Source organism: Bos indicus x Bos taurus, chromosome 7 (assembly GCF_003369695.1).
Source record: "Bos indicus x Bos taurus breed Angus x Brahman F1 hybrid chromosome 7, Bos_hybrid_MaternalHap_v2.0, whole genome shotgun sequence".
NCBI lineage: Eukaryota > Metazoa > Chordata > Mammalia > Artiodactyla > Bovidae > Bos > Bos indicus x Bos taurus.
In genome coordinates, this window is record NC_040082.1 from 41,788,114 (window position 1) to 41,814,410 (window position 26,297).

The following is a 26,297-nucleotide window of genomic DNA, read 5'->3' on the forward strand; positions in this document are numbered from 1 at the left end:
AGAAAGATAACTTCTAGATTTATTGCTACCAAAGAATAGATCTTACCATGAAACAATTCATGTCAGACAGTTTTAGGAACCAATGCACTGTGATGAAATGATTTGGATAGTGGGGAAAAGCAAATCTAAGTATATTATGGATTCAATGTCATTTTTATAGTTTGGGTTCATCAACATACATAGCGCTAAAAGCTCATCTTCAAACATCTCAGAGCATTTGAAACTAGTAGCCCAGCTCTGTGCCTGGCTGGCCAGTAATTTGGACGTGTGAAACATTATACTCAAGCAAGCAACAACAGATAACATGTAACAGATAAATGCAATGTGGTATCATCTTTGGAAGTTTCATGACTGATGACTCTAAGCTAGTATTATGCAGGTTTATAAAAGGACACTAACTGAGTTTTTATAAAGTTTCCCTTAAAACAGCCTCAGTATGAACGTTGGCTTCCTGGGTATGCCCTGATTACTCTCTTTTGCATTGGCTGTTAACTAGGCTGCAATCACATCTCTGACTAGTTCAGTTCAGTTCAGTTCAGCTGCTCAGTCGTGTCTGACTGTTTGCAACCCCATGGACTGCAGCACGCCAGGTCTCCCTGTCCATCACCAGCTCTTGGAGCTTGCTCAAACTCATGTCCAATCGAGTTGGAGTGGACTCCATCAAAGTTTGCTAGGGGAAAGCTCCAGCCATATCCTAGTGAGAACTTCAGGACTGCAAAGAATAATTAGCTAATGTAGAGCTCATCTATCAGTGTCAGGAAGTGTTATCAGCAGGTTATGAGACTTGCCCAAGGTCAGTAAGCTGGTCTGGAGTAGCCAGCATGTGAACCCAGGCAGTGGGGCTCCAGAACCCATGCTCTTATCACCACCATATAGAGCCTGTAACTGTCATGTACCAAGGACTTAAGGAAAAGCATTAAAGGCTCCCTGTCTCCCCCGAGAAAAGCCTAGCTTGCTATGCTGTAGCCCCCGACTTCACATCTTTCAGGAGTTACACCTGCCAGATACAGTTCTTACAATCTGTTAACTCCTAAGGAACATAATCATGGCATTATTTGTCATGTGCATGTTCTCACATGGCTCCTTCTTTCCTTATCTATGTTTTAATATAAAAAATGAAATATGTATAAGTTTGAAGGAGAAATGAAATGGACCAAAATAATTAATATTCTTTAACTACTTTCACTCCCTGTATCTTCTAAAATAGAGTTCTTCAAACTGCAGTGTGTCCAAACTGGAACATTATTTTAATAGGTACTTCAGCATGTATTTCTAAGAAATAAAATATACACTTATATAACCATAGTACAATTACCAAAATCATGAAATTTAACACTGACACAATGCTGTTACCTAATTTTAGACTTTATTCAGATTTCATTGGTTGTCCCAATAATATGCTTTATATCATTATTTTTTTGGTTTGCTTTTTTATGGTTCAAGATTGACCCAGGATTACTGGAGCATTTAGCTACTACATCTCTTCTGTTTCCTTTAATGTGAACCAGTTTCTTAGTCTTTCATGTCTTTCATGATATTAACATTTCTGAAGAGCCCAGGGCAGTTATTTTGTAGACGTTGGCCTCAGTTTGGATTTGTCTGTTGTTTCCTCATGACTAATTCAGGTTACGCATGTTTGGGTGGGAATATCACTGAAGTGATGCTGTGTCCTTCTCAGTGTATCATGTCAGGAGTTGCACGATGTCTGCTTGCCCCCTTATTGATGTGAACTTGGATTGTTTAGTTAAGATGGGGTCTGCCAGGTATTTCCTTTTTTTAATAAGTGATTTGTAGGAAGATAATTTGAAACTATGTGAATATCAAACTTTTACCACCTACTTGTAACTTTTATTGATGATTCTTGCCCAAAGCAGTTGGTACTTCAAGTTATAAAAAGATGGTTTTTCACTTTAAAACTCCTTCTGCGTTCATTCCTTGGCATTTCACGGTGAGAAGGAGTTTTTTTCTTCTTGTCCCGTTATTTATTTAGTTATCAAAGTATTTATTTATGATAGATTCTTGTTTTACCCAGTGATTGTAGTTCATTACTGTCATTATTTATTTTGATACTCAGATTATCCAGATTTTGTCAGAAGAGGCATTTTTAATCTGACTTCTGTGCTCACTCAATGTGTTCACTTTACTTAACAACAAAAAATTAGAGGGTACTTCTTTAATATTTTGGTGCATCAAAATGTTCCAATTTCATCTTTGTTCTTTCCTTGCCCTGACTCCGAGTCTCCAAGCCATTTCTCCAGGAAGTCCCAGTTGTTTCTAGTGGGAAGTGTTATTTAAAAACCAGAACCTGAGTGTGCATGTTGCAACTCTAGTATTATTGCTTCTGGGCCTTCTAGCAACTGAGCTGGTAAATACATGCGCATGGTAAGTATGTTGTTCTCCACATTTGGATTTTATTAAACATTGAATAATTCCACTAAAACTGCTTGTGAACTCTCCTTTTAAATAACAGTCTGAAACAAATGACACAAACTAAGCAGATATTTAATACCTATCTGTTTGTCTGCTGGTATTGGAAGTATTGCATTAAACCATGTTTTAAATCAGTCTATATTAGATCCAATGTTCATAGTGTAAGATCAATATTCCTGGAATTTCCAGGAGAAACTTTTTCTTTGACTACAACGTGTGCAGGCATCTGAAAACATTAGTTTGGTAAAAGGGGAGATGAGAACACATATCCTTCCCCTTCTCCTATTTAAAGTGACCCCCAGCTGTTTATTTAGGGTTCTGAGTATGGAAGCAAGTCAAGAAAATGACTGGTATTTTAATAATTAACCAATGACACTCCTAATCTAAGAAGACCAATTAGCACCAATTTTTGAAAAAAAAAAAAAAAAATCTTACTCATAGGTTTCCAGGTTATTTGGAGACTTTTCCACCAGATAACTGCTTGGAACATATCCTTCATGCCTGTTTAGAGGGAAATGAGTGTTTATATTAATACAAAGCTAATTTTTACATCTCCATTTCATAGATTTAATCAACTAAATGTCATTTAAAGATGAAGAATTCTTGTTTAGCTTTCAGGATAAGACATTTTAAAATTTTCAAATAAAAATTACTAAAAATAACAACCTGCTATTGTTAAAGGCTATATAGATCTTATTACTAAAATTTGAGCCATAATAAATAAGAAATAGTCACTTTACTTTATTAGCTTTGCTTGCTAATCTCTTCATTGTGAAAATTTCCTCTATTGGAAAAAATATCAATGTTAAGTCTTTATTTTCTAATAGGAAACATCTCTGTGTGTGTGTTATAATCAGTATTTTTCCACTTTAGTGCTAGCATTTTATAGTTAGGAAACCAAAATAATTAAAATATAAAGAATTATTTCCAACCACAGGTCACAAAAGATACTGTCAGTCAACCATGTAAACTTTTAATTCAAGGCCTCCCTAATGTTTTTTGTTATTTGTGCTCCTTCAAACATAAATGATAAAACATGATAAAAACAAAATAAAACTATGTTGGATTTGGGTTTAGGAGTTTCTTTTGAGCAGGAATAAATTGTGTATAAACAAAGACATATGGATCAAGAGACTGGTAAGAACATCAAAATACTTTACACTTGTGTAGATATTTTTCAAAACACTATCACATTCACTGTCACATTTAATACTACAAGGTGAGAGCAGTGTCTCCTCCACTTTCTAGGCCTCTGATTCTGTACTTGTAAAATGAAGGACCTAAACTAGTTTACACATAAAATCCCCCCAGACTGTGCATTCTGTGAAAAGATGTCTCCTAACTTCTTGCTCTTTACTCCATTAAGTGTTTGAATTTTTTTCAATCTAGTGATTTCTGTTTAATGGGAAATGTGTAATCTATTTCACAGAATTGTTTGGAGGAGTGAAGAAATGAAGAATGGTAATACCAAATACCTGATATCTTGTATCTTATACCCACAGTTAGTCAGTCATGGTATTATGCTTTCTTTGGAGAACTGAACATCCAGCCTCAGAATCCTTCTTAAGCCAGCACTCAAGGTAGTCAATTCCAACTGATAGGAGTCAACTTGTTCTCAGATATGCTGTCTTTTATGTCTTTCTTTTGGATTTCCTTTTAATTATGTCTGTTTTTGCCACACCATATGTTTACAATTATATTACTAGGTCAAATACTATTTTGCTTTCATATAAAATAACAGTTTTAATATCCCAACCAAAACTGGATTATCTACAAAATGATGATAATTCTCTTGTGTGTGGATATAGAATTTACAAATCCCTTTCACTTTCTTTATCTCAGTGATTTTCTCAACACTCTGAGATGGAAAGCTGATATTATCATCTGCATTTTACAGGTAAGGAAATAGATTCAGAAAAGTTAAGTGACTTTTCCAAAGGTCCTGTATAACAAAAGCAGCTGATATTCAAGTCCGAGTCTTCTGTCTCTGCATCTTGTGTACTTTCCGCTGTACCACACTATTACAAAGCACACTAGGGAAATTCCCAGACACCCTGATTGGCCTCTGGGGTGTCTTCTGCGATGCCCTTTGAAGTACAGAGCTGAGCCTTTCTGCGGGCCATTGAACAAAGTGTAAACTGTCATTTGGGGAAGTGAAACCTAGGAGAAGAAATTTCCTGGCACATAAGGTGTACTAAAGAAATGTCAGTTGGTTGAAGGGATGAATTTCTTAGTAAGTTCCTCTGGTGTTTGTGGAGCCAGGCAATCTTGAACCTGTTTCTGAAATGAGCCTCCCCATAATAGGCAAAGAAAAGGTGATGTGACTGGTCTTGTTTGTTTCCCCAAGTTAACTAGACAGGGAGGTTCCAGGTGAGGGGGCTTTTGGGTCTGTTCTCAGCAAGCAAGTGACACTGCCTCTGAGACCACAGTTTTTGATCTAACCCTCCTTTACTTCCCTTGCAATGGAATTGATAAGGGTACTTAAAGAGAAGGTGCCTTGAGAATGTAAGTTATGATATATGTAAAAAGTAAAGTCTTTACCCTAAAAATGTTTGTACTGCTTTTTCTACTCATCAGGTTGGCCCCTCTTTTTAAAGTTTAATGATACCCAATGTTGGGCTTCGCTGGTGGTTTAGATGGAAAAGAATCCGCCTGCAATGCAGGAGACCCAGGTTTGATCCCTGGATCCAGAAGATCCCCTGGAGAAGGCAATGGCTACCCCATCCAGTATTCTTGCCTCAAGAATTCTATGGACAGAGAAGCCTGGTGGGCTACAGTCCATGGGGTCACAAAGAGTTGGACACAATTGAGCAACTAACACTTTCACTTCGGTGTTGGCACTCCAATACCCTGTTGGTGGGGAATGTAAAATTTGGCAAGTTTTTTGAGGGATTTATCTTCTAAAATTAAGATGTCACATAGTCTGACTCACCAGTTCCATAGTTAGAAATGTGAGTTATGTATTTTTTCTCAAAGAAAAAATATGTTTTCAAAAGTATATGTATTTCAAAAGATTTCTAAGTTACATGAGCATGCACAATGCAAGATCTTCATTGCAGCCTTGTGTGAAACAACAAAGAAAGCAACCTGGAAACTAAATGTCCCACTATAAAATATTATTTAAATATTTATAATACAATCATACATTCTAGAACTATATGTTTACCTAAAAAATAAGGTAGATTTGTATGCACTGATATGAAAATATCTTTAAGATATATCATTAAAAGTTAAAAGCAAGGTGAAGATCAAAATGAATCACCTTAATGCAAATGAAAATTAGGATGCATTTCTATATGTATAACTCTTTTGCCTAGGATGCACAAGTAACTTAACAATGAATACTTTTAGAACTGATGTGCAGACAAATGGAGGGTGGCTTCTTTTTATGTATATTTCTCTCGTTGTTAGTTTTTGTAATATAAAACATCGACATTGGCTATCCAGATATTGCACTAATGGAGTGTTTTCATTATCTTTTAAAAACTATGTTAAAATTAATAATAATCTTATACTTTGAAAATGTTTAAACCCTTAATATATAAAGATGTTTATTGTAGCATTGTTAATATTTTCAAATTATTAGAAACAGCCTAAGCACCCAAGAAGGAAATTTGCTAAATTATGGTACATTTTTATGTTGGATTTATGCAGTTATTGAAATCATCTTCTGGAGAATATTCTGGGACATAGGTAAATATCTCTGATCTTTAAAGGAAAATATACAGCCTTATTAAGCAGTGTAAATCTGATAACTTTAAACTAACCACTGGTATGAAACTCATATACATCCCAGAGCATTCTAAAGGTCAGTAACAGTAATTTCTTATAGTTCAGTTCAGATAAGGGGTCATAAGATTTTTTTTCATTCAAAAGTCCCATTGAGGGTAAATTGTATTTGTACAACTTTATTTTCTCTGTGAATCATATGGATGGCTAGTTCACAGCTCTTGGCTTAACTAAATCTTTAGTATTTTTTCCCTGATTATTCTTAATGTAACCACCAGTCTGCACCATCTGTACATGCCTTTTGCTTCCACCAACAATAAGACCCTCACAATGGCATATACACCTTCAGCCTCATTTAAGCACTCAAAAACAATGGTGCTTTGTGGAACAAGTTGCTGTTCTCCCAAACTGTGGATATCAGTGGAAAAACCCAGAAGATTTTTAGATGAGTTTGGAGGTTGGGAGGGCTTGATAAGGTCCAGGGAGTAAGTATGGTGAGTGACTGCCTCCCAGGCTCTTCTGAGAAGGGGAAGACCCTTTTCAGCAACTTCTTCCTTCTCCTCCTCTGTCTCTGCTCTCCTCTCCTAACTCAGTGCCATGGTCGCTCTGAGAGAGGCAGGACTGTCTTTGTTCCCACCTCCCCTTGAAAGCTGGGACAGCAGCCACCCAGGCGCCTTACCCGTTCCTGTCCTGAACCCTCCACCAGTGAATCTCAGAGCTGTCGAGCAGGTAGTACTCCTCATTGCGCTGTAGCATGAGTTCCTGTGGATCATTCGTTTGGTAGTCATACAGGGCAATGACCACAGTTTCTTCAAGTTCCCGAAGTGACCGCTGGAGGAGCGAGACGACAAAATCAAGCAAAGATGTGAGAAAGGAGGTAACCTGGGGAACAAGGTCAGCAAGTCCCTGAGCTGTAACTTGCTCTTGGACCTATGCCAGTCAGACACCGGTTCCTCAGATCCACTGGGGATACTCACTGAGTCCATTCACCTTCCTCTAGTTGGGTTTCTCATTGTCAGGCTCACGATACGGAATAGGACACAAAGACACGCAATACCTGGAATTCGCTGCCTCTCCCATTCCAAGTGGTAAACTCGGACTCTCAGTGAGCTCCAGGCAGCCATGCTCGTCACAGAAATCTGCTTGTTTCTCTACTTAAGCCATGTCATAATTCACAGACTCTCTGCTAGAAGCATCACATTCTTGGCAAAGGTGATGAAGTCAACACTATATCATTTAGTTCCTGCTTTCCTAGTTTTATTTTTGGGTTTGTCCAGATCCATAGAATTACAGACTGTTGGAGCTGGAATGCCTCTGAGAGATCATTTAGTCCACTCTTTTTTTTAGAATAGGGAAACTGAGGCCCAGATGGGACAAGTTTAGCAATTGAATTATTCTTTTGCTTTCTCTACTATATCCCATGGGATCTCTTGTTCCTCTGGTGGGCTCTCTTGCTTGTATCACTGTTTTTCAGTATCTTTCTTAGGATGAGATATTAAAGACTGAAGAGGTCCTCATGTAAAGGAGTCACAAGTGTTCAGGGTGGGCACACCTGCTAGAGGTTAGCAGGCTTTGTGAGATAGCAAATGTGGGAAGAGACTGAGATCACTGGCTAGAGTGAGAGTCAGTGATGGGAAATCAGAAGTTCTCTGAGTGCACTGAAGTATTTGGTGGCATAAAAATATCGGGGATTAAAAAATTTTTGTCATACTGATACAGTTTGGATTTGAAGCCTAGATTATTTGTGGAGCTTGTGAGATGATATACTGAGTACTACAGATAAGAGTTGTTGAGCTTGAGGCTGTCATCCTAACAGCTAATGGAGGAAGGAATTGTGTTCAAGGGCAGGAGGATAAAGGAAAAATATAGTAAGGTATTCATCTCATTATAGATCCAACTGGTTGATTAATTATTTTTAAGACAAAGATCAGAGCAGGTTTCTCAAACAATGTGAAACCTTTCCATAGGGAGTACTTTGGACATCTGTGGCGGTGTTTTGAATGTCGCAAAGGTTGAGGTGGCTACTAGCATTGAATGGGAGAGGGTCAAGGATGCAAAACACCCTGCAGCATCCCACATGCAGCATCCCACAACTTTTGAACGTCCTGTTCGATATTCCAGAGAAGGCCGCTTGCAGTAATAATGTACAATAACACTCTGACCTAGATCCTACCTCCACCTTATATAAAGCACTTAGTTTCCTAGGAGGCAGCCACCCTTTACGTGGAGGGTGGATTACACTTTGTTTAGTTCAGAACTTGACCAAGAGTTGTTTGCTCTTTTGGAAAGTGTATCACAGATGGTAGTACTGTCTTTGAGTCACTGATACTACATTACTAGAACAGTTGCATTTGAGCTGCCAAATTTAACAGGATTCAAATACAGGTGTGTTTTATTATGTTGTCCAGTATAGTCATGCCCAATATTTATATATAGAAATATGTATGGGTTTGTATAAGTTATTTCATTTTCTTTTTTAAACATTATGGTTAGAACATTTATTGGTTCTTTTAGAAAGTATGTGTTTACATAAGTGGTATTACCTATTTACTTTCTTTTTGTTATAATAAAGGGGGCTTTATAAAATATTTGTCAGAAAAAGGGAGTACTGGGTCTGATAGGATTGAGAACCATGAGATTATACTGAGAAAATGAAGGGATGGCATTTGGAGAAACTGAGACTCTGGGCTCCAGAAGGGCTATTTGGGAGCCCAGGAGATGAGGTGAGTCATGGAATGGGAGAATGGTCCTGTCTCCTGGCCACTCCACTGCTGGTCTCAGAATGGTCCTGACTTCTGAGAGCTCCTGACCCCAGCTGGGGAGAGCTCCACCCAGCTGAGACTGGGCCCTCCCAGGTGGGAGTGGCACGGGTAGTGTGACTTAACAAGGAAGCCAGGGCATAGGCAGACATGTGCCTGGGTGGCCCCTCAGGAAGTCCTTCTGGGTTGATGGGGATGGGCCTCGAAGAAGGGCTGAGTTCTTGTGTACGTGGGGAGACCAAGAGTGAAACATAACCTCATTTGCACCCACAGGCTAGAGAGGCCTGGAGTTCTCTACTCTGATCATGGATGGTTTCTATCCTGACCAATAATAGCCACCCTCCACCCTCGAGAACTGTCCCCAGTCCATAGTCTCTCTCACACTAAGCATCAGGCCTGTTGCTCAGATCAGATTAAAAGTATAGCCTCTATAGATGCCAACTCAAGATGCCATCACTTAGTCTAGAACAGAACATGAAGGTGATGGGAGAAGTGATTTCAAGTAATTCAAGATAAATGTTGCTGTGGATTTAGATGTGTGATTGAAACTGCAACCGTGATTCCAATAGCCCTGTGGTTGGTGTCCTAAAGCTGCTCCTCCAAGAAGTCTGAGAAGCCAAGTGGTGGTGTCCAAGGGGCGGTGGATAGGCCCTATTTTCTGACTTTCACCTTCACTAATAGTGAAAAACCAGAAGGAGCAAGCCAGCCTAAGGTGCAGAGATGTGGGTTTAGGTGGGACTATTGGAACCACCCACAAGCCAGGGCAGTGGGATTCCAAACCATATTTTCAAGGGTGATGGTGAAATGGTCTTTAGGAGATGAATGAAGTAAAATGGAAAAGAGCCCATTTTCTGCTGCAATTTAAATACACTTCTTTCTTGTTGTGTGAGAGAGGGCTGACAACAAATCTAAAAGTCATCCCAGTTTTGAGCGATGTAAAACTTCTCTTATGGGGAAGCTGCCAGTGTTTGAAATGTTACCATATTGGCTGGAAAAAAAGCAGGGCTCACCCTTCAGGAAGAAGCATGAGGGAGTAGAATCAGTATATTCTAGAATAAAGACCAGTTACTCAAATGTGGATATTGTTATTGGTATTACCATAAAGTGAGGGCTAAGATTGCTTTTTCTCCTATTTTTTGGTTTGTTTTGTTTTGTCTTTTTGACTAAATAGCTTCCCGAGAATTGACTTGATATCACTTAAATCTTGCAAGTCAGTATATTAGACCAGTGTTTCTCAAACTCCAGCATGCCTTAGAATCACCTTGAGGTTTATTAAAGTGCAGATTACTGGTCCCTTTCCCTAAAGTTTTGCGTGTCAAAGGTCTGATGGGGTGATGAGGTTTGGGGTGGGGGGGAAGGAGTTCTGAGAATCTGCATTTCTAACCAGCTCCCCAGTGATGCTGATGCTGCTGGTCCAGGGACCACACTTTTGGGAACGACCACTCGAGTTAAAGACCACCACACCAGGAACCCTCTAGCCTACTAACTTGACTACTAAGTTACCGAATGGCCTTGGGATAACTTCTCGTGGGACTTGCTTTCCCAAGCTTTCACATGAGAATAAAACTATAACCCTCTGAAGTGGCCAGAACAGAGGGTGAGTTTTGAAATAACTAGTAAAAGTGTGGACCTGCTTTGAAGAATTTGAGGTGTTCTCAGGTGTATGCTTCCAAAATGCTTGTCTGTCAAAGGGTGGAGTAAATACATCATTTTATGTGGCTGTGAGCTGTTATTAGGCCCCAGCCTAGTCAAGGTACTTGGATGCACAGTATGATACCGAGAAGTGTTTGTTGAGTGAAGGCGGTGGAGTGAAGATTTTGGCAGCTGAGTGGTCATTTTACTTGGACCCACCCAGGAGACAAGCTGGGCCCAGGAAACCCACAGTGTTGAGTTCAGCTGCATCACAACGAGGTCACGGTTGAGAAACCTGAGCAGATGGGAAACCCAAGCGGGACGACACCAGAGCAGCAGCTCGAGGTGCCCTGGGCCCCCGCCTCCCCGCGCCCAGACCTGTGCTTTCACTCACCCTATTGTCTTCAGGAGTAGGAGGAAGAGGCTTCTTTGAAGCTGAAACAAGAAAAACAGAAAAAGAAAATGAGCATGAAACCGAATGTGCCCAGCTGGAGATGAACGGCTGGGGGCTTTTCAGAGAAAAGAGACCCCAAAGAGAACAGCAGGAGGAAAGGATGAGACACAGGGCCTGGGTTTTATCTCTTTCAGCCTGCGTGTTCCTGATTTAGTTTTCCAGGAGACACCAGAGACTTCCAGAAGCCCCTCTTCCTGTACCCCAGGAAAAGCCTAGTGCAGAGGGGTTCCCCGGGTCTCAGTGTATGTCCTTCCCCAGAGGCATGGAGCCTCCACAAAGGCACTTCCACCTGCTGAACCAGGACCTGGAATTGGTAACTCAGGGGGACCGTGACTCACTGGCTTCCTGATGCCCCTGTGGGCTTGGAGAGAGGGTGGATGAGGTGAGAGGTCATCGTGTTGCTTTGTGAGAAGGCTGTTATCTTAAGGCTCTGAGTATTTGTTCTTGCCGATTCCTCCAGACAACACCCCAACACCTCTCTGTGTTTATGTCTTTGTGTCTCCATGTCTCGCTTTCTCTGCAGTCTCTTCCTTCTTTCCTCCTTTCTCCTTTTTTCTTTCTCTCCCTTTCCCTCTCTCTTTCCTTTATCTCTTCATCTGTGTCTTTTAGGATTTCTCCTTTAAGGCAGAAGTCCCCAGCCTTTTTGGCACCAGAGATTCGTTTCGTGGAAGACAATTTTTCCAGGAATCCAGGGGGTGGGGTGGGGGAAGGGGTGGCTTGCAGATGATTCAAGTGCATTATATTTATTTTGCATTGTATTTCTATTATTATTACATCAGCTCCACCTCAGATCATCAGGCATTAGATCTCAGAGGTTAGGAACTCCTGGTTTAAGGCACTAAAAAGGCCCAGTGTGGAATCAGTGGACTGAAGCTGTGTGTCTGTGTGGTACGGGGATGCAGTGCCTAGGCTTCTGCTCGGTTCAAAGACTTCTTGAACACTTACAGAAAAGCAGGGGGTGGGTGGCATCAACAGGTGGTGAGCACTGTATCTCTGCAGGGGGTTGACTTGGAACTGGGCAGCTGTGTCTGGGATGTGGTGAGAAGAGATTCATACATTGACACTGGAGCCCAGACCCTGTGCTGACACCTTAATCAAGGGCTGCTGCTGCTGCTGCTGCTAAGTTGCTTCAGTTGTGTCCGACTCTGTGCGACCCCATAGACGGCAGCCCACCAGGCTCCCCCGTCCCTGGGATTCTCCAGGCAAGAACACTGGAGTGGGTTGCCATTTCCTTCTCCAATGCATGAAAGTGAAAAGTGAAAGTGAAATCGCCCAGTCGTGTCCAACCCTTAGCGACCCCGTGGACTGCAGCCTACCAGGTTCCTCCATCCATGGGATTCACCAGGCAAGAGTACTGGAGTGGGTTGCCATTGCCTTCTCCATAATCAAGGGCAGACTGGGGTATTAGGTGTGCAATTAACTTAGACAAAGGAAACATACATACATAGTGGGAAACATGGTTCCATTACAGCACTCAACTTGGTGCCAAGAGCCAGTTACCTTAACCTCAACTCCACCACATACAAGCTGGGTGGTCTTGGGCACTTTCCAGCCCTGAGTGTTCGGTGCCTGATCTCTTCTTCCTCTGGCCTTGCTCTTACCTTTCTTCCTTCCCCTCTGTGTGAAGTTTGTATGTGGTAAAACTTGTATGTGGGGTTAGTTCTGGCTGCATACGTGGGTGCTGCTGTTGGTCGAATATTTGCTAAGTCACTTCGATCATGTCTTACTCTGTTGTGACCCCATGGACTATAGCCCGCCAGGCCCCTCTGTCCATGGGATTCTCCAGAAGAATACTGGACTGAGTAGCCATTCCCTCCTCCAGGGGATTTTCCTGACCCAGCAATCAAACCTGCATCTCTTTCATCTCTTTCATTGCAGGCAGATTCTTTACCCACTGAGCCACCTGGGAAGCCTGAGGTTTGATATAACAGAGCCTATTTTAAATGCAGTGACCTCTGTTACTTCCCAGTCAGACACACGCATACTATCTCAGCTTCAGATTCTTCTTTCCACAAAAAGAATGACTAGCAGACACGGTTACCATTTACAGAGAGCCCACGAAGTGCCAGCAGCTGTGCTAAGAACTTTTTCCAACCCCACTGAACCTCCCAACAACTCCAGAAAGTAACTATTTATTATCATCATTCCCACTTTACAGATGAGAAAACTGGCTAAGAGACTCAGAAAGTTAAGTAACAAATATGAAGTCACAGAGCAAGGATACTGAGGGGCTGGAACTCACACCAGATGTTTTTTTTTTTTTTCTTTCATCCCAAAGCCCTGTCCTCTTAGACCCTCATTGTATTTGTGCCCAACACTGGGAATTCTACAAGCCTTGCTTTTTGAAAACTGCTCTTAAGTCTGTCAAAACTATGGTGCATGAGATTACTTAAACCAAACCAGAAGAAGGGAGAATAAGAACAGACTCAGATGAGGAGATGGCAGGAGGTCCTGCAAAAGCAGGACCATCAGCAGAGTGACTGTGCAGCGGTTAGACCCTGGCTTCATTTGGGGAGGAGCTCAGCATGACCAACCCTGTCCTGGTGAGCCATTCCGATGTTCCGTGCACCTCTATCGTGTGTGTACCACGCAGTGGAGGGGAATACTGTGTCCCTAGGAATAGCCACTACACGCATGGAGAAAATTGCAAAATGGAAACAGATTCAAAGGATTTCAGAATTGGAAAGGGGTTTAGAGAATATTTCACCTTAAGACCCCTAAAATTTCCCATTCCATTTTAGTGATGAGGACATCACGGTCCTTGTTAGCCAAGTGACCCATCCAAGGGCCTACAGCAAGGTTCTGGCAGGAATTTGGAGACAACTTTGACTTTGGAAAGAGCTTTCAGTCACTGGCAAGCCCATGCCATCCTGTCCTTGTGGTTGATTCCACCCACATAAAACCTATTTCTTTTTCATTAGATATTGGCTTTTGTATGGTCCATAGAGCTAATGTAGGGAATCATTGACTTCTAAAACTAGGCAAATGCTTTTCTGGGCCAAGGGACTGGTAACTCTGAACTTTCTCTCCCAAGGTGGAGGGTGAGAAGTAGTGGTTTTTAAAGTGGCACTAAGAGGGGCTACAACTCAGGAAGCCGCAGAAAACCCAGCCACGTGTTACATTTAGCACATCCGCCTTGGGCTGTCAATCTGAGGTACTGGGTTTTAGTGCAAAAAAGAAACTGACAGATGAGAAAAGTTAAGTAGGGTAAGAGAGGCTGAGAGGAAAGGGCGATGGAAGAAAACAATCCATATGATCCGTCGTTCCTAGTCAACCATGTCTCTGCAGCACGCTTCCTCACTGTGTAACCTCGAGGGTACTGGAGTGCTCAAGCCTCCTCTTTCTTCTACATCACACCATCTACCCTAGATGGTGGTGATAAGTGGGAGTGTTTTGTATGTAAGTGTGCATCAGAGTGGAGTTGCCCTTCATCAGGGATTCTGGGCCCAAAGTCATCGTGCATGCATGCTTAGTCACTCAGTCATGTCCAGCTCTTTGTGACCCGCCAGGCTCCTCTATCCGTGGGATCTTCTAGGCAGGAATACTGGAGTGGGTTGCTATTCCCATCTTCATGGGATCTTCCCGACCCAGGGACTGAACCCGCATCTCCTGCATTGGCAAGCAGATTCTTTACCACTGAGCTATCTGGGATGCGCCCCTTCCAAATTCAATACATAAATTAAAAATGATTCAAACGCCAATCCCTAGGACCTAGGTCTTTGACTTCAAAGGCCAAAGAACAGCATCTTTTGTTTCCACTTTGCATTTAGGCTGAGGCCTCTTTCTCTCTGAGACTGTGGAGTTCAAGGGCAAATAAGTAGAGGTGGGAAGAAACCACATTGTAAAATAAGCAGATTTTTGGTTTTACTTTCTTATCCCTCCAAGTGTGTAGAATTCAACTTGTGTTATAAACACGTGTGATACGATGCCACGCTAATAGATAATATTGTGTATCTCTATATATCTATAAGTCTGTCTCTACAACTTCAGATTTAATAGACTATGCCTTTCAAATTTCCTAACTTGAGGGTATAGCAATGCTTCTCAAACTTAATCGTGCATCCAGATATTGTTAAAATACAAATTCTGATCCAACAGACCTACGAAGGGCCCTAGATTTGCACTCTAACCAGCTTCCAGGTGCTGATGATGCCGCTGGTCTAAGAACCACACTTTGAGTAACAAGGAGTTATAAAGACATCAGCCTCAAGATGTAGGCTTCCCCAGTGGCTCAGTGATAAAATATCTGCCTGCCAATGCAGGTTAGTAGGAGACACAGGTTTGATCCCTGGGTCAGGAAGATCCCCTGGAAAAGGAAATGGCAACCCCTTCCAGTATTCTTGCCTGAAAATTCCCATGGACAGAGGAGCCTGATGGGCTATAGTTCTTGGGGTTGTGAAGAGTTGGACATGTCTGAGTGCACACACACACATACACACACATTGGAGATGAAAAAACACCAACAGACTGGTGTTAAAGGCAGATGACTATCTTCTGTAAGTTTTGAAAATGTGCAATTTTGCATTCAATCCTGGACACCCCTGGTGATGGGAAGCAAAGAACCTTTACTTCTTACTAGCAAAGCGGTCAGTCATTATACAAAGAAGAAAGGGAATTCATAATCACTTACCATTTTTGGTGGGATCGTACTGGGCACAGCCCACTGCAAGCTTCTCCATCTGAGCACAGCACCGCCATCTCCCATCCAACCAGAAATTAGGGTGATACTTGGGCACCAAACTGTTGTTATTCCTGGTTTCTGAAAGGAGTTGGCACCAGCGGAAGAGTTATTTCCAGGTCAGTCACTCAAGAGCCACCAACTTTACAATTCCTTGAGATTGGACCCTGCTGTGTGAACTTGCATGAGTATTACCTAGAGTAGCCAGAAAAAAATGGCCTTTTTTCCTGGGCACATAGAAGCATGTATATTGAATTTAGGCATCAGCAGATCTGGATTCTTATCCAGCTGTGCCTTTGGTTAGTTGTGTGTCTTTGGGTTGAGCAAAATCCTCATTTGATTCCCAGTTCCCACTGTGCCATGGGATTGTTAGATGGGGTCTCTGGGCCCCACGAAAATGCCTTAGGGAACTCAGGGAAGACTGAGTGGGTGTGATTCTCATCACTCCATCTCTCCCATCTCTACCCATAGCAACTTTGCTTTTATCCTTTCTAGATTTGTGGCTGTAAAGTCAAATTTTGGTACAGGAGAAGAGAGGCTTTCCTGGTGGGAAAAAAAAGTATAAAAAACTGACAGGTTATCTCAAATGCCTGTTTCAGCTCTAACATCCTGTGAGTAAAATCCCTTCACTGAGGGAGAGCGGCCAGTGAGAGTAGTTGGGGCCCTTTTGATTACTTTGTATGTTAGTGTTTGTTCTGTGCCTGTGAATGTTAAACTTGAGAGGACTTCTCAGTTTATCTGTCACTTTCCATTTGAGACTCACAACAATCTTGAAAGAAGATAAGACTTGTATATTTATTCTCATTTTTCAGATAAGGGCATCTTGGGTCCCATGATTTCAGATGGCTTGCCTACCATCAGTCTCTGTAGCTGCTTAGATTAATATTTGAATCTATTTTTCCTGCAAAGCTGGGCCTTCAGGCTAAATGACAGTGATAGTAATACAGACTAAATGCTCTCTTTGGGTATGATTCCAAGTGTCTGCCATGTCCTAGCATCACTGACTCAATGGACATGAATTTGAGCAAACTCCAGGAGATAGTGGAGGACAGAGGAAGCTGGCGAGGTGCAGTTCATGGGATTGCAAAGAGTTGGAGACAATTTAGCAACTGGACAACAACAACAAACTCTTTTAATTCTCACAATAACCCTATGACTATCTGTTGCTAGTCAAGTAAGGAAATGGAGATACTGAAAAGTCAAGGAATTTGTCCAAGGTCACACTAATTATTGGCAGAGCTAGAGCTTTTTCCTTAGCAGCCTGGTTCCACATCTCATGTATGTAAATATTGTGCTGGTTCTGATTATGCTGTTGAGAAGGTGAGCCCTAAGAAGTACACTTACAATGATCCGAAAACCTTTAAGACCAGTTGATATTTGTTGGATGCTGACTATGGACCTGGTCAGTTCCAAGAGACTTACTCTTAGCAGCTCTGGAGGCAGGTACTTTTTAAAAAAAATATTTATTAAAGCATAGCTGACTTACAATATTAGTTTCAGATACACAACACAGTGATTCAATATTTTTATGAATCGTACAGACTCATGTATGTACAGATTACATACATACAAACTTATTATAAAATAGTGACTGTATTCCTTGTGCTGTACATTACATTCCTGTGACTTATTTTATGACTGATATTTTGTACCTTTTCATCCCCTTGGTCTATTTTGCCCCTCCTCCCACCCCTCTCTCCTCTGGAAACTGCTAGTTTGCTCTCTGTGTCTGTGAGTCTGTTTCTGTTTTGTGATATTCATTTGTTTTATGTTTTAGATTACTCATGCAAATGAGAACATACAGGATTTTCCTTTCTCTGTCTGACTTATTTTACTTTGCATAATACAGGGAAGGAGATACTATTATTATTATTCCCTCCTCCTCTCCTTGTTAAAAATAGATGGGGAAACTGAAGCACAGAGCAGTTGAGTTGCTTGAACACACATGGCTAGTGAGTGGCAGAGCCGGGATTCAAGCCCAGGTCCTCTAGCTTGAGGGCCTATGCTCTTTTTCTTCATTCAACACAAGGAGTCAGTAGACATTTTCTTAAAGGGCCTAATAGTAAATAGTTTGGTTTTGCTTACCAGGAGACACAACGGATACATTGTGGAGGTACTTACATAACCCTTTAAAATAGAACCGCTAAAAAATATTAAAAACATCCTTATCTAAGAGCCTTACAAAAACAGGTGCCTAGCAGGATTTGCCTGATCCTGCACTGTGCTGGTTATTGCCCAAGTTGAAACTTTTGGAGTCCCCACCAACACCAAAAGGAAGAAATATTTGACCATCAGCTGCTCTTTATTTGATCATAGAACTCAAGCATTCTTGAGGATCTAGAGGTCTCAGAGATTCAGTCGCACAGGAGGTCAGTTACCTTCTTTGAGGGCCAGCACCCAGCGCTGCCGGCTCTCCCGGTCTGGAGCAAACACATACAGGAGGTAGTTGTCGTGAACAACCTGGAGATGCACAGAGAGTTCAGGGTGAGCAGTGAAGTCGGAGGTGGATGACTGACAGAGGCCCCTCTGGGTTACTGGGCTGAGAGTGGGGTCTCAGGCTGTTGTCAAAAAGCCAAACATCTGGGTGATCTGGGGACTAGTGCCCTTTTTATCTAGATGTTTGAATGCTGTGCAGATAAACCATCACTACATTAAAACAGCTGGAGAAAAGAGTTCCCCACTTAACTAGGCAGCGTATTTCTCACATTAATTTTTCAATGATTAAGAAATTCTGGCATATGAAAGAGTAAGATATTAGATGATAAATATATAACTTAGATTTCTTTTTTAACTTATTTTGAAATAAGTGATTCAGGAATTTCCAAAGATAGTACAGAGTTCCTATATACTTTTCACCCACATTTCTTCAATGACAGTATCTTCATAACAAAATACGTCTTTAAAACCAGGAAATTGACATTGGTGCAGTACTATTAACTATATAACAGATCTTTGGATTTCACCAGGTGGTTTTTTCATGCATGCATTAGTAATTGGAGTTTCAATGATTGGAAAAATACGTGTTACTCCTTTTACTTTCAGTACTAAAAATTCCAACTTGTGGAGGTCACTTTTCTAGTAGGAAAAAAGTTTGTTCCTATGCCATATTGAAAATGAAATATTAACTCCTCAGATTGACAAACATGAATGGTAACCCCAGGATGCGTAAGAAGATACCCACTCTTTCAGAACCATAAATATCAAGAGTGGTAACAAGATTTAGACAATGTCATGACCTAAAGACTAAAGATACTCTCCATCAGCTCTGCTCAATAGAACTTTCTGCAGTGATGGAAATTTAAAATCTTGGCTGTCCAATAAATTAGCCACTAGCCCGTGGCTATTGAAGATGTGAAATGTTTACTCATTCACTGTGGTTTAGTGTGACTCAGAGCTGATTAATGTTGTGCAATTTGAATTAATTTACATTTAAATGTAAGCATTCACATGTGGCTAGTGGCTACTGTATTGGACAGCACAACTCCAGATAATTCTCAGATTATAAAATCTGAGTCTTTTTATTCTATAACTTCCAATCAATTTATAACCAAGGAGTGTAATCTATTGTCCGAAATTCTAAGTAAACTGTGCTTACAGAATGTTAGGCTTGGGGCTCTTGATTATTTTTTTTCCTTCCCCTAGGAATAGAGTAATTAGGACTTTCTTTGAGGTAGGGAAGACATGAGGGAAAGGGAAATGAGGGATGACAACTTTTTCAAAATTTTGTAATTAATCTTTGTTGAATGAATGTGTCATTGAAAGAACACAGCAGATTTCTTCTGGGCGTGGTCTAAGTCATCTCTGTGCCACCTTCTCATTCAGTGACTGAGCATTTCAACCACCATCCAAGGAATGAAGAACTAGACCCCTGGCCTGATGGACTTACCTGAAATGGATATTTATAGTGACATGGGATGATAATGTCACTTTTCACAATCTCGACACATTTGATTCGGGAGAGTTCGATGGAGCCCTTCAAAGTGCGCTTTTTCTGTGGGGAGGAAAAACATATTCCATTTGAGGAAGAAGGAAGACAATATTTTTGTCCAGGTGGCTTCTAGAAATCCATTACTAGATAAGATCCATCGTAAACCAACCCTGCAAATATCCAGAAGCTCCTTCTTGGCCCTTGGTGCCTTAGAAGGACACTCTGAAGCAGACTCCTGGGAGAACATGTTATTTGAATTATCTTCTTGACGAAGTGACGGACCTCCGTTCATTGAGCTGCTGGGTCTTATATCTCAGTGAACTTGTGACAAATAGCAGCATTTGCAGAACTTTTGGCTAGAATGGGTAGTGCAGACCCCACACGTGCCAGTTTTTTCTGTTTTGTGCCTATCCCTGGCCTTACTAGCATAGCAAGTGAGCTCAGGCCTTACCTGCTTGGTGACAAATACTTTTAGTGGCACCTTTCTTTTCTACATCTGCCTTCTCTGTGTCCCTTGGTTATCCACGGTCCCACAATGGCACCCCTGTAGGATATTCCTGACTCTGCTCTGTTACTATCTCATCCAGTTATACTGGCCCCAGGTTTCATCTCCTTGGAAGCTTACTGGAGGTATTCCTTGATAACTAATTCATATAATGGTCTTTGTGGCTTGTAACGATGTTACATGTTACCGATTTCTAAAGGTCCTTGTCCTTGGATCCCAGGAGATGTTAGATTGGTAGACCAGCAGGCTCCATGGAAGGCTAGTCAGGGGAAAGCTCCTGGAGAGCAGGAGCCCTTCACAGGTGCCTGGAATTAGGCTTCTGTTGAGAATAGAGTTTAGTTCAGTTATGGAACAAGTTGCAAAACACTTCATTATAGCTTAAGAGGTAGCACAAATGGTGGTTAATTGGGCACAAGATTGGAAAGGGCTAGGGACAAAGTTAGGCTCTGCCTCCAACCATCTCTGTGACCTTGGGACATACATCAAACTTTCCTGAACTTCAGTTTCCACATCTGAGAAGTGAAGATAATTATACCTACCCTAGAAGTAATGATTGCAGACTAAAATAGGAACAGGTAAACTAATTACCTGGCTTATGATGGATGCTCTCAATAAAGGATACCCTCCCAGGGAAAGAGGCTAAAGAAGTCCTAACTATGGCAAAAGAGCAGTGATATATGAGGGCACTTGCTGGGTATTTGGGGAACTAAGATACCATTAGATTCTCCAGAAATGAGCTCAGACTTTACTTACCACTTTTTGGTACCAAGCTTGGTGACTGGCCTTTGCTTTAGTAGCTGAGACCCAGAACTGAGATGAAAAAAGTCAAGGTGTGAGAAGTACCCCCTATCAAATACAGGGAAGTTTTATGGAATTTCTTTCTAAAAATTTTTCTTTCTGGAAACTTTAGTTTTGAAAGTAGAAAATCTACCCATGTTCATTGTAACAAATAAAGCAATATGGAGGCATGTGATAAAATTATTTCTAGTATCTTAGCATTCTACCCTTCTCCACAGCTCTGAGGTAGCCAAGGTTAACCATTTGGAATGTATATGTCTTTCCCACAGATACTTATGGAATATAAATAAACAAAAATGACATCTCCTCTACATAGTGGTCTTCAACGTGCTTTAGTAATCTCAGGATGTATTAAGAGATCAGTCTTCCCTTAAAAACCTCTTAAAACATATGCCCTTTGGAGCCAAGCTATCTTCTCAAACTCCCAAACTTTAGAGTCTTCCACAGCTAAATACATGTCCTGATCCTGCCCATAATTATAGTCTTCAGAATGGTTAATCTGTTTTCAAAAGCAGAAGAGCACAAGAAAGCTGCCTTTTCAACAACCATCTGCAGCTACAGGTGGTAAACAGGGAGTCTGAGCTTTGAGGTTATCTTGGTTTTTAACCCCTTTTGGGTTATTTCCTTAGTAGTGTACATAGCGAAATGCAACAGAAGGCTCGTGGCCGTAACATGACAACTCTGTCTACAGACATTTTGCTCCCTGGAACCTACCGAGTCCTGCATTTCTGAGGGCAGAGACCAAGACATCAGTTACAGTGTCCCTCAAGTCTGTCACAGTGGCTAGTCCACAACAGGTGCACAATTAGGATGATATGAACAAAGGGCGCCATGTTGGAACCCAGCTTAAATAGTCTCAGTCAGACTTAAGGCTCGTGCATTTAGCTATTCAGGAATATTTCTTGCCAGCTCTGAACCAGGGCTATTCTTAGTGCAGGAAGCAGAGAGACGAAAAGAGTAGACTTTCTCATGGAGCTCTAGTCAGAAAGGTAGACAATATAAAGTGCTCTATGGAGAATAGGATAGGTTGATATGATCAGTTGGTAGTCACACAGGCCTTACCGGAAAGAGGGCATTTGAAAAGAGACCAGAAAATCGAAAAAGGGGCCAGATGTGAGAAGATATAGGAGACTGAGCACAAAGTAGAATAAACAGCAAGAGCAAAAAGCCCTGGGGTAGAAACCTTCTGGATAAGTTTGAGTTGTTAATAGCCTGGGATCATCATAGTCAAGGCATCAAGTAGACATAAATAGTAACTGAAGTGATAAATTGGGATCCAAATTCTATGTGAAGTTCTAAAGCAGCATTAACCCACAGAAACATAGTGAGAGCTACATAGGGAACTTAAAATTTTCTATTAGCCACTCTAAAAATAGCAAAAAGAAAAAGTATAATTAATTTTAAGAACACAGTACTTTGTTTAACCCCGTGTTTCTAAGTATTATCATTTCTACACATCATTGACATAAAAAATTGAGACCTATTACATTTAAGGACTAAGTCTTTGAAATCATATATTTCACAAGACATTTCAATTTGGCTTCTCCACACAACAAGCGATCAGTTGCCACACATGCCTGGAAGCTACCTTATTGGGCAGTGTGGCTTCAAGATTTCCAAGGAAGATTTCTCCAAACTCAGATGATCTCCTTTGACTTCTTAATGTTTGAGTTCCAACATAGATATTTAGAGACTGTCAGGTGAGCCTTCTGTTGAAATGGATGTCATGTTCCATCATCAAAGCTCAGTCTCATTCTCAAAGGAATGATCAGGCTCCCCCCTCACAGTCTCTCCTGCTTGGTCAGTCTCTCCAATTCCTGAGGCCTCTTCAGATCTGTTAAGTTGTAAACAGCAGGGTAATCTGTGCCTTCCCTGAGCCGGGCACAGGGGACAGCCAGTCAGCAAGCTAAACACGACTTCATCTCTGGGAAATGGTGATGGCCTGTAATCATCTGAAACAACTGTGCTATTTCTGAAAAATGCCAGCCTAAAACCTTCCAAGGAAACCACACAAAAGCCACCAGAGAAAGAGAGACACCAAGTAAAACAGGCACCCCTCTGGTTGAAAGATCACAGAACTTCACTTGACCTTGTCTCTTTTCCTGGCCACATTCAAAGTTGTCCTCCTATTCCAGAGTTTCACCCCAGACATCTGACATGTATCAAACACTATCCAAGAAGATGCTTGATGCCCACATAGTTGTACAAAGTCGAGCTGGTGCAAATGTCTTTGATATCTCCTTTCTTTTTTATATTAATATATGAAATGGAATTTTGGATTGTGACTTTCTTTCAAAGAGAGGGAGGAAAAACAAAAGATTTTGGGAGCATTTCCTATACTTCAGGCACTCAAAGGGCATCTTATTTGGTCATGATCCTATGAAATATTATTTCCCCATTTTTTAGGTGAGGACATTGAGGTTCAGAGGGGCCAAGTCTTTTTATAAGTGAGCATACAAACTCAATTCTATGACTGAAGAACCTGAGTGCTTAATGACTGCTTCATGGCGTTGTACCTGCCCTGATTTAATGTAGGAGACTTTTATTCCCTGAACCTAATGCTGAACAATCAGTTGTGTGGTTGATTCCTCCAAGCTGTGACCCAGCAGATTTGTTTCTGCCCTGTTTGGTTGTGTAGTGCTTATGTTGGGTTTCAAAGTGGGAGCACAGAACTCCCTCTTTGCTGGTGTAATATTGGCTCCTTAGCTGCTCAGCTAGTCCAGCAGATACATCAGTAAGAAGCTATGTATCTATTATCCATGAAAGGATATCTCTACCCTTCTGAAAACAGCAGAACTTCAACTTTCTCCTCTGATGAGGCTGAGTGGGACAGAAACAGAACTTTCACATCAGGCAGACCCTTTCTGCCAGATTATCTGTGCAACCCTCAGGCAAGTGTCTCAATTTTTTGGTTGCCTTTCTTTTTTTTTTTAAGTGGTAATAATAACAGTCCTTGAATCATTGGGTTAAACTAGAGGATTTGAAAGAACTACGTAAGCCTACATTCAAAAGATAAATCAACCACTAAAGTGTTACTTTCTATCCTTTCCTTCCCCAAATGGTGCCCATAGAACAAGATTTCACCCTCTTCTCGCTATGTGTTCACCTTTTCTTTGGGGATTTTCTTTCAGGCAAATATATAATGGGAACCACCATTTGGGAGAATGACATTAATATTTAACTGATGATCCTGGTGATTTTGACATTCTGGAGTTATTTGTTTGCCAATTATTTGTAAAATCGGGACAAAACTTTAAAAGGGGCCTGTTGCTTGGTCCTCCCCACTGTGTCCCATTTGCTCACGTGTTAGCAAATGTGATGACATTAGTTCTCTTCTTACCCTTTCCCTGGGCTGTCAAAACCTTCCCCAGATAGTCATTCACCTAATCTTTAACTTCCTGATAGTTTAAGACGTGGCTTGTTTCACAGAAATTTGGATTAGGACAGATATTAGAGACTTAAGCCCAGAGGGAGATTTTGACAATCATATTTCAGGCATCATCTGAGAAAGTGTTGTTCAAAAGGAACCAACTGTTTTTCAAAGGGGAGGGATGGTTAAGACTTTCTTGGATCACACTGTAAAAGAAGCCACATGCTACCTTTATTAGAACTTCCTTGAAATGACCTCGGAGAAGGAAATAGCAATCCACTCCAGTATTCTTGCCTGGAGAATTCTATGGACAGAAGAGCCTGGCGCGCAAGAGTCCATGGGGTCACAAAAAGTTGGACAAGACTGAGCGACTAACACACTTTGAAATGAGGAAGTCTTTCTGATGATGATGTTAATCAGGCACTTTAAATTTTCACTCATTGCTTCTTCTGGGGTGTGGTACAACCATTGCCTCTATCTGAAATGGCACAATGATGCAATTGAAATGGAAACTTATGTCATGTGAGGTGAAACTTGGGGGTTGCTGTCCCCTACCCCAACCAGAATGCAGGCTATCAGTTCTAAGATTGGTTTTAGGGGCTTTCCTGGATTCTAGTTTCATCTCTGCAAAGCACGCTGGAGGTAACCCATGCGTTCACTCCCAGTCTCCCAATGCAGCTTTTGGTCTTTTACAACAAAGGGAACCCTCACATTGCAGGAAAGAAAAGAAGAGATTCAGAACTTGGAAAAGTCATGGTTTGAATCCCTGTAAGAACAAGTAATATTGGGCAAGTTGTCTCAGTTCTCTGGGCTTAGTTCTCTTAGGTCTTGTTAATCATTTAGTTCTCGGGTAGTCACGGAGATGCTGACAATTGCAACTCAGGTATACAGCAGCATCTTCTAGAATACCAGTGTAATTTATAACTAGCTGCTGCTGGTTCTTCTCGCCCAGTTTATCTTCCCTTGGACCTACCTCTTTACTCCCACTAACCTTCAAAGTTCTGGGAGGGTCTGGAGCTAGGTAGCAGATTTTGAGGCTTCTGGACTGACTTAAAGGAAACTATGATCCATCCCACACCTGCCCTCTTGTCTTTCCTTTTTTCCACAAGACCTTTTAGTCGTGGCTTTCCTCAACTCGGCTTTTCACACTGTGGTTTATGATGAGGCTGGTTTTGCTGTGGGGAAAATTCTCAAGCTTCCCTTACAGTCTTCCATCTGGTTAGCAGTAGCACCCTGACTACCTGAAAATAAAAGGATTTTACCTACCCATCCCCCACTCCCCCCATTTAAAAAAAAGAAGAAGAAAAAGAAAAAAAAAGGAAACAGGACTACACTCTCGTACAGTTTCCAGATGCATTTTGAGACCCTCTATTAAAATTATGAATGCATTTTCTCACAAGAAACTATTAAAAGCAGATACTCCTGGGAGGGGTTCTGGGGTTTGAGAGTAGAAAGTAGAAAGAGAGCCTTTCTTTTCACCTCTTGTCCTTCTATACAGTTTCGCTGTTTTACCATAAACATGTATTTCTTTTATTGTATTTTAAAGCAGTTATCTAAAATAAAGGAATACATTTGCCTTATAGGATCTATCCTAAGGAAACATTTATTCAAGATACATAAAGACACAGGAAAAAGGATGTTCCTCGTGGCATTATTTATCACACTGAAAAGTCTAGAGAAACCTAAATATCTACAATAGACAAATGGTCACGTTAGTCATGGTTCGTCTATCTTGTGACCAGTCTGTAGCCATCAACAAAGAGTAAAGTTAGTCTATACAGAAGGGAATATATATATATATTAAAATGTAAAAAGCTGGTTTAGAGCAATAGATGGAAGCAGCATCTCATTTTTAGGAAAAGAGATAATAAAATATATAATAATATGTCCAATAATCAAAAAAATAGTACAGGTAAGAATGCTGCTATCCTGGTTCTCCTTTGTGGATGACATCATGGCAGATTTTTGCAGTATAAGTTATATATTACTATATTTCAAGTTTTTGCAGTGAGTG

At 41.1% G+C, this 26,297-nt stretch overlaps 1 protein-coding gene across 1 annotated transcript in view; it reads right to left on the reverse strand.

Annotated features, from left to right (window-relative positions):
* ITK (IL2 inducible T cell kinase) overlaps positions 1–26,297 on the reverse strand; it is a 62,344-nt gene that overhangs the window by 23,788 nt on the left and 12,259 nt on the right. The window contains exons 2-7 of the mRNA XM_027545826.1: positions 19,569–19,673; positions 18,061–18,142; positions 15,635–15,763; positions 10,945–10,985; positions 6,839–6,990; positions 2,866–2,931 (exon numbers count right to left, since the gene is read on the reverse strand). Of these exons, the coding sequence (XP_027401627.1) occupies positions 2,866–2,931; positions 6,839–6,990; positions 10,945–10,985; positions 15,635–15,763; positions 18,061–18,142; positions 19,569–19,673 (575 nt within the window). The remainder of the gene's footprint in view (positions 1–2,865; positions 2,932–6,838; positions 6,991–10,944; positions 10,986–15,634; positions 15,764–18,060; positions 18,143–19,568; positions 19,674–26,297) is intronic.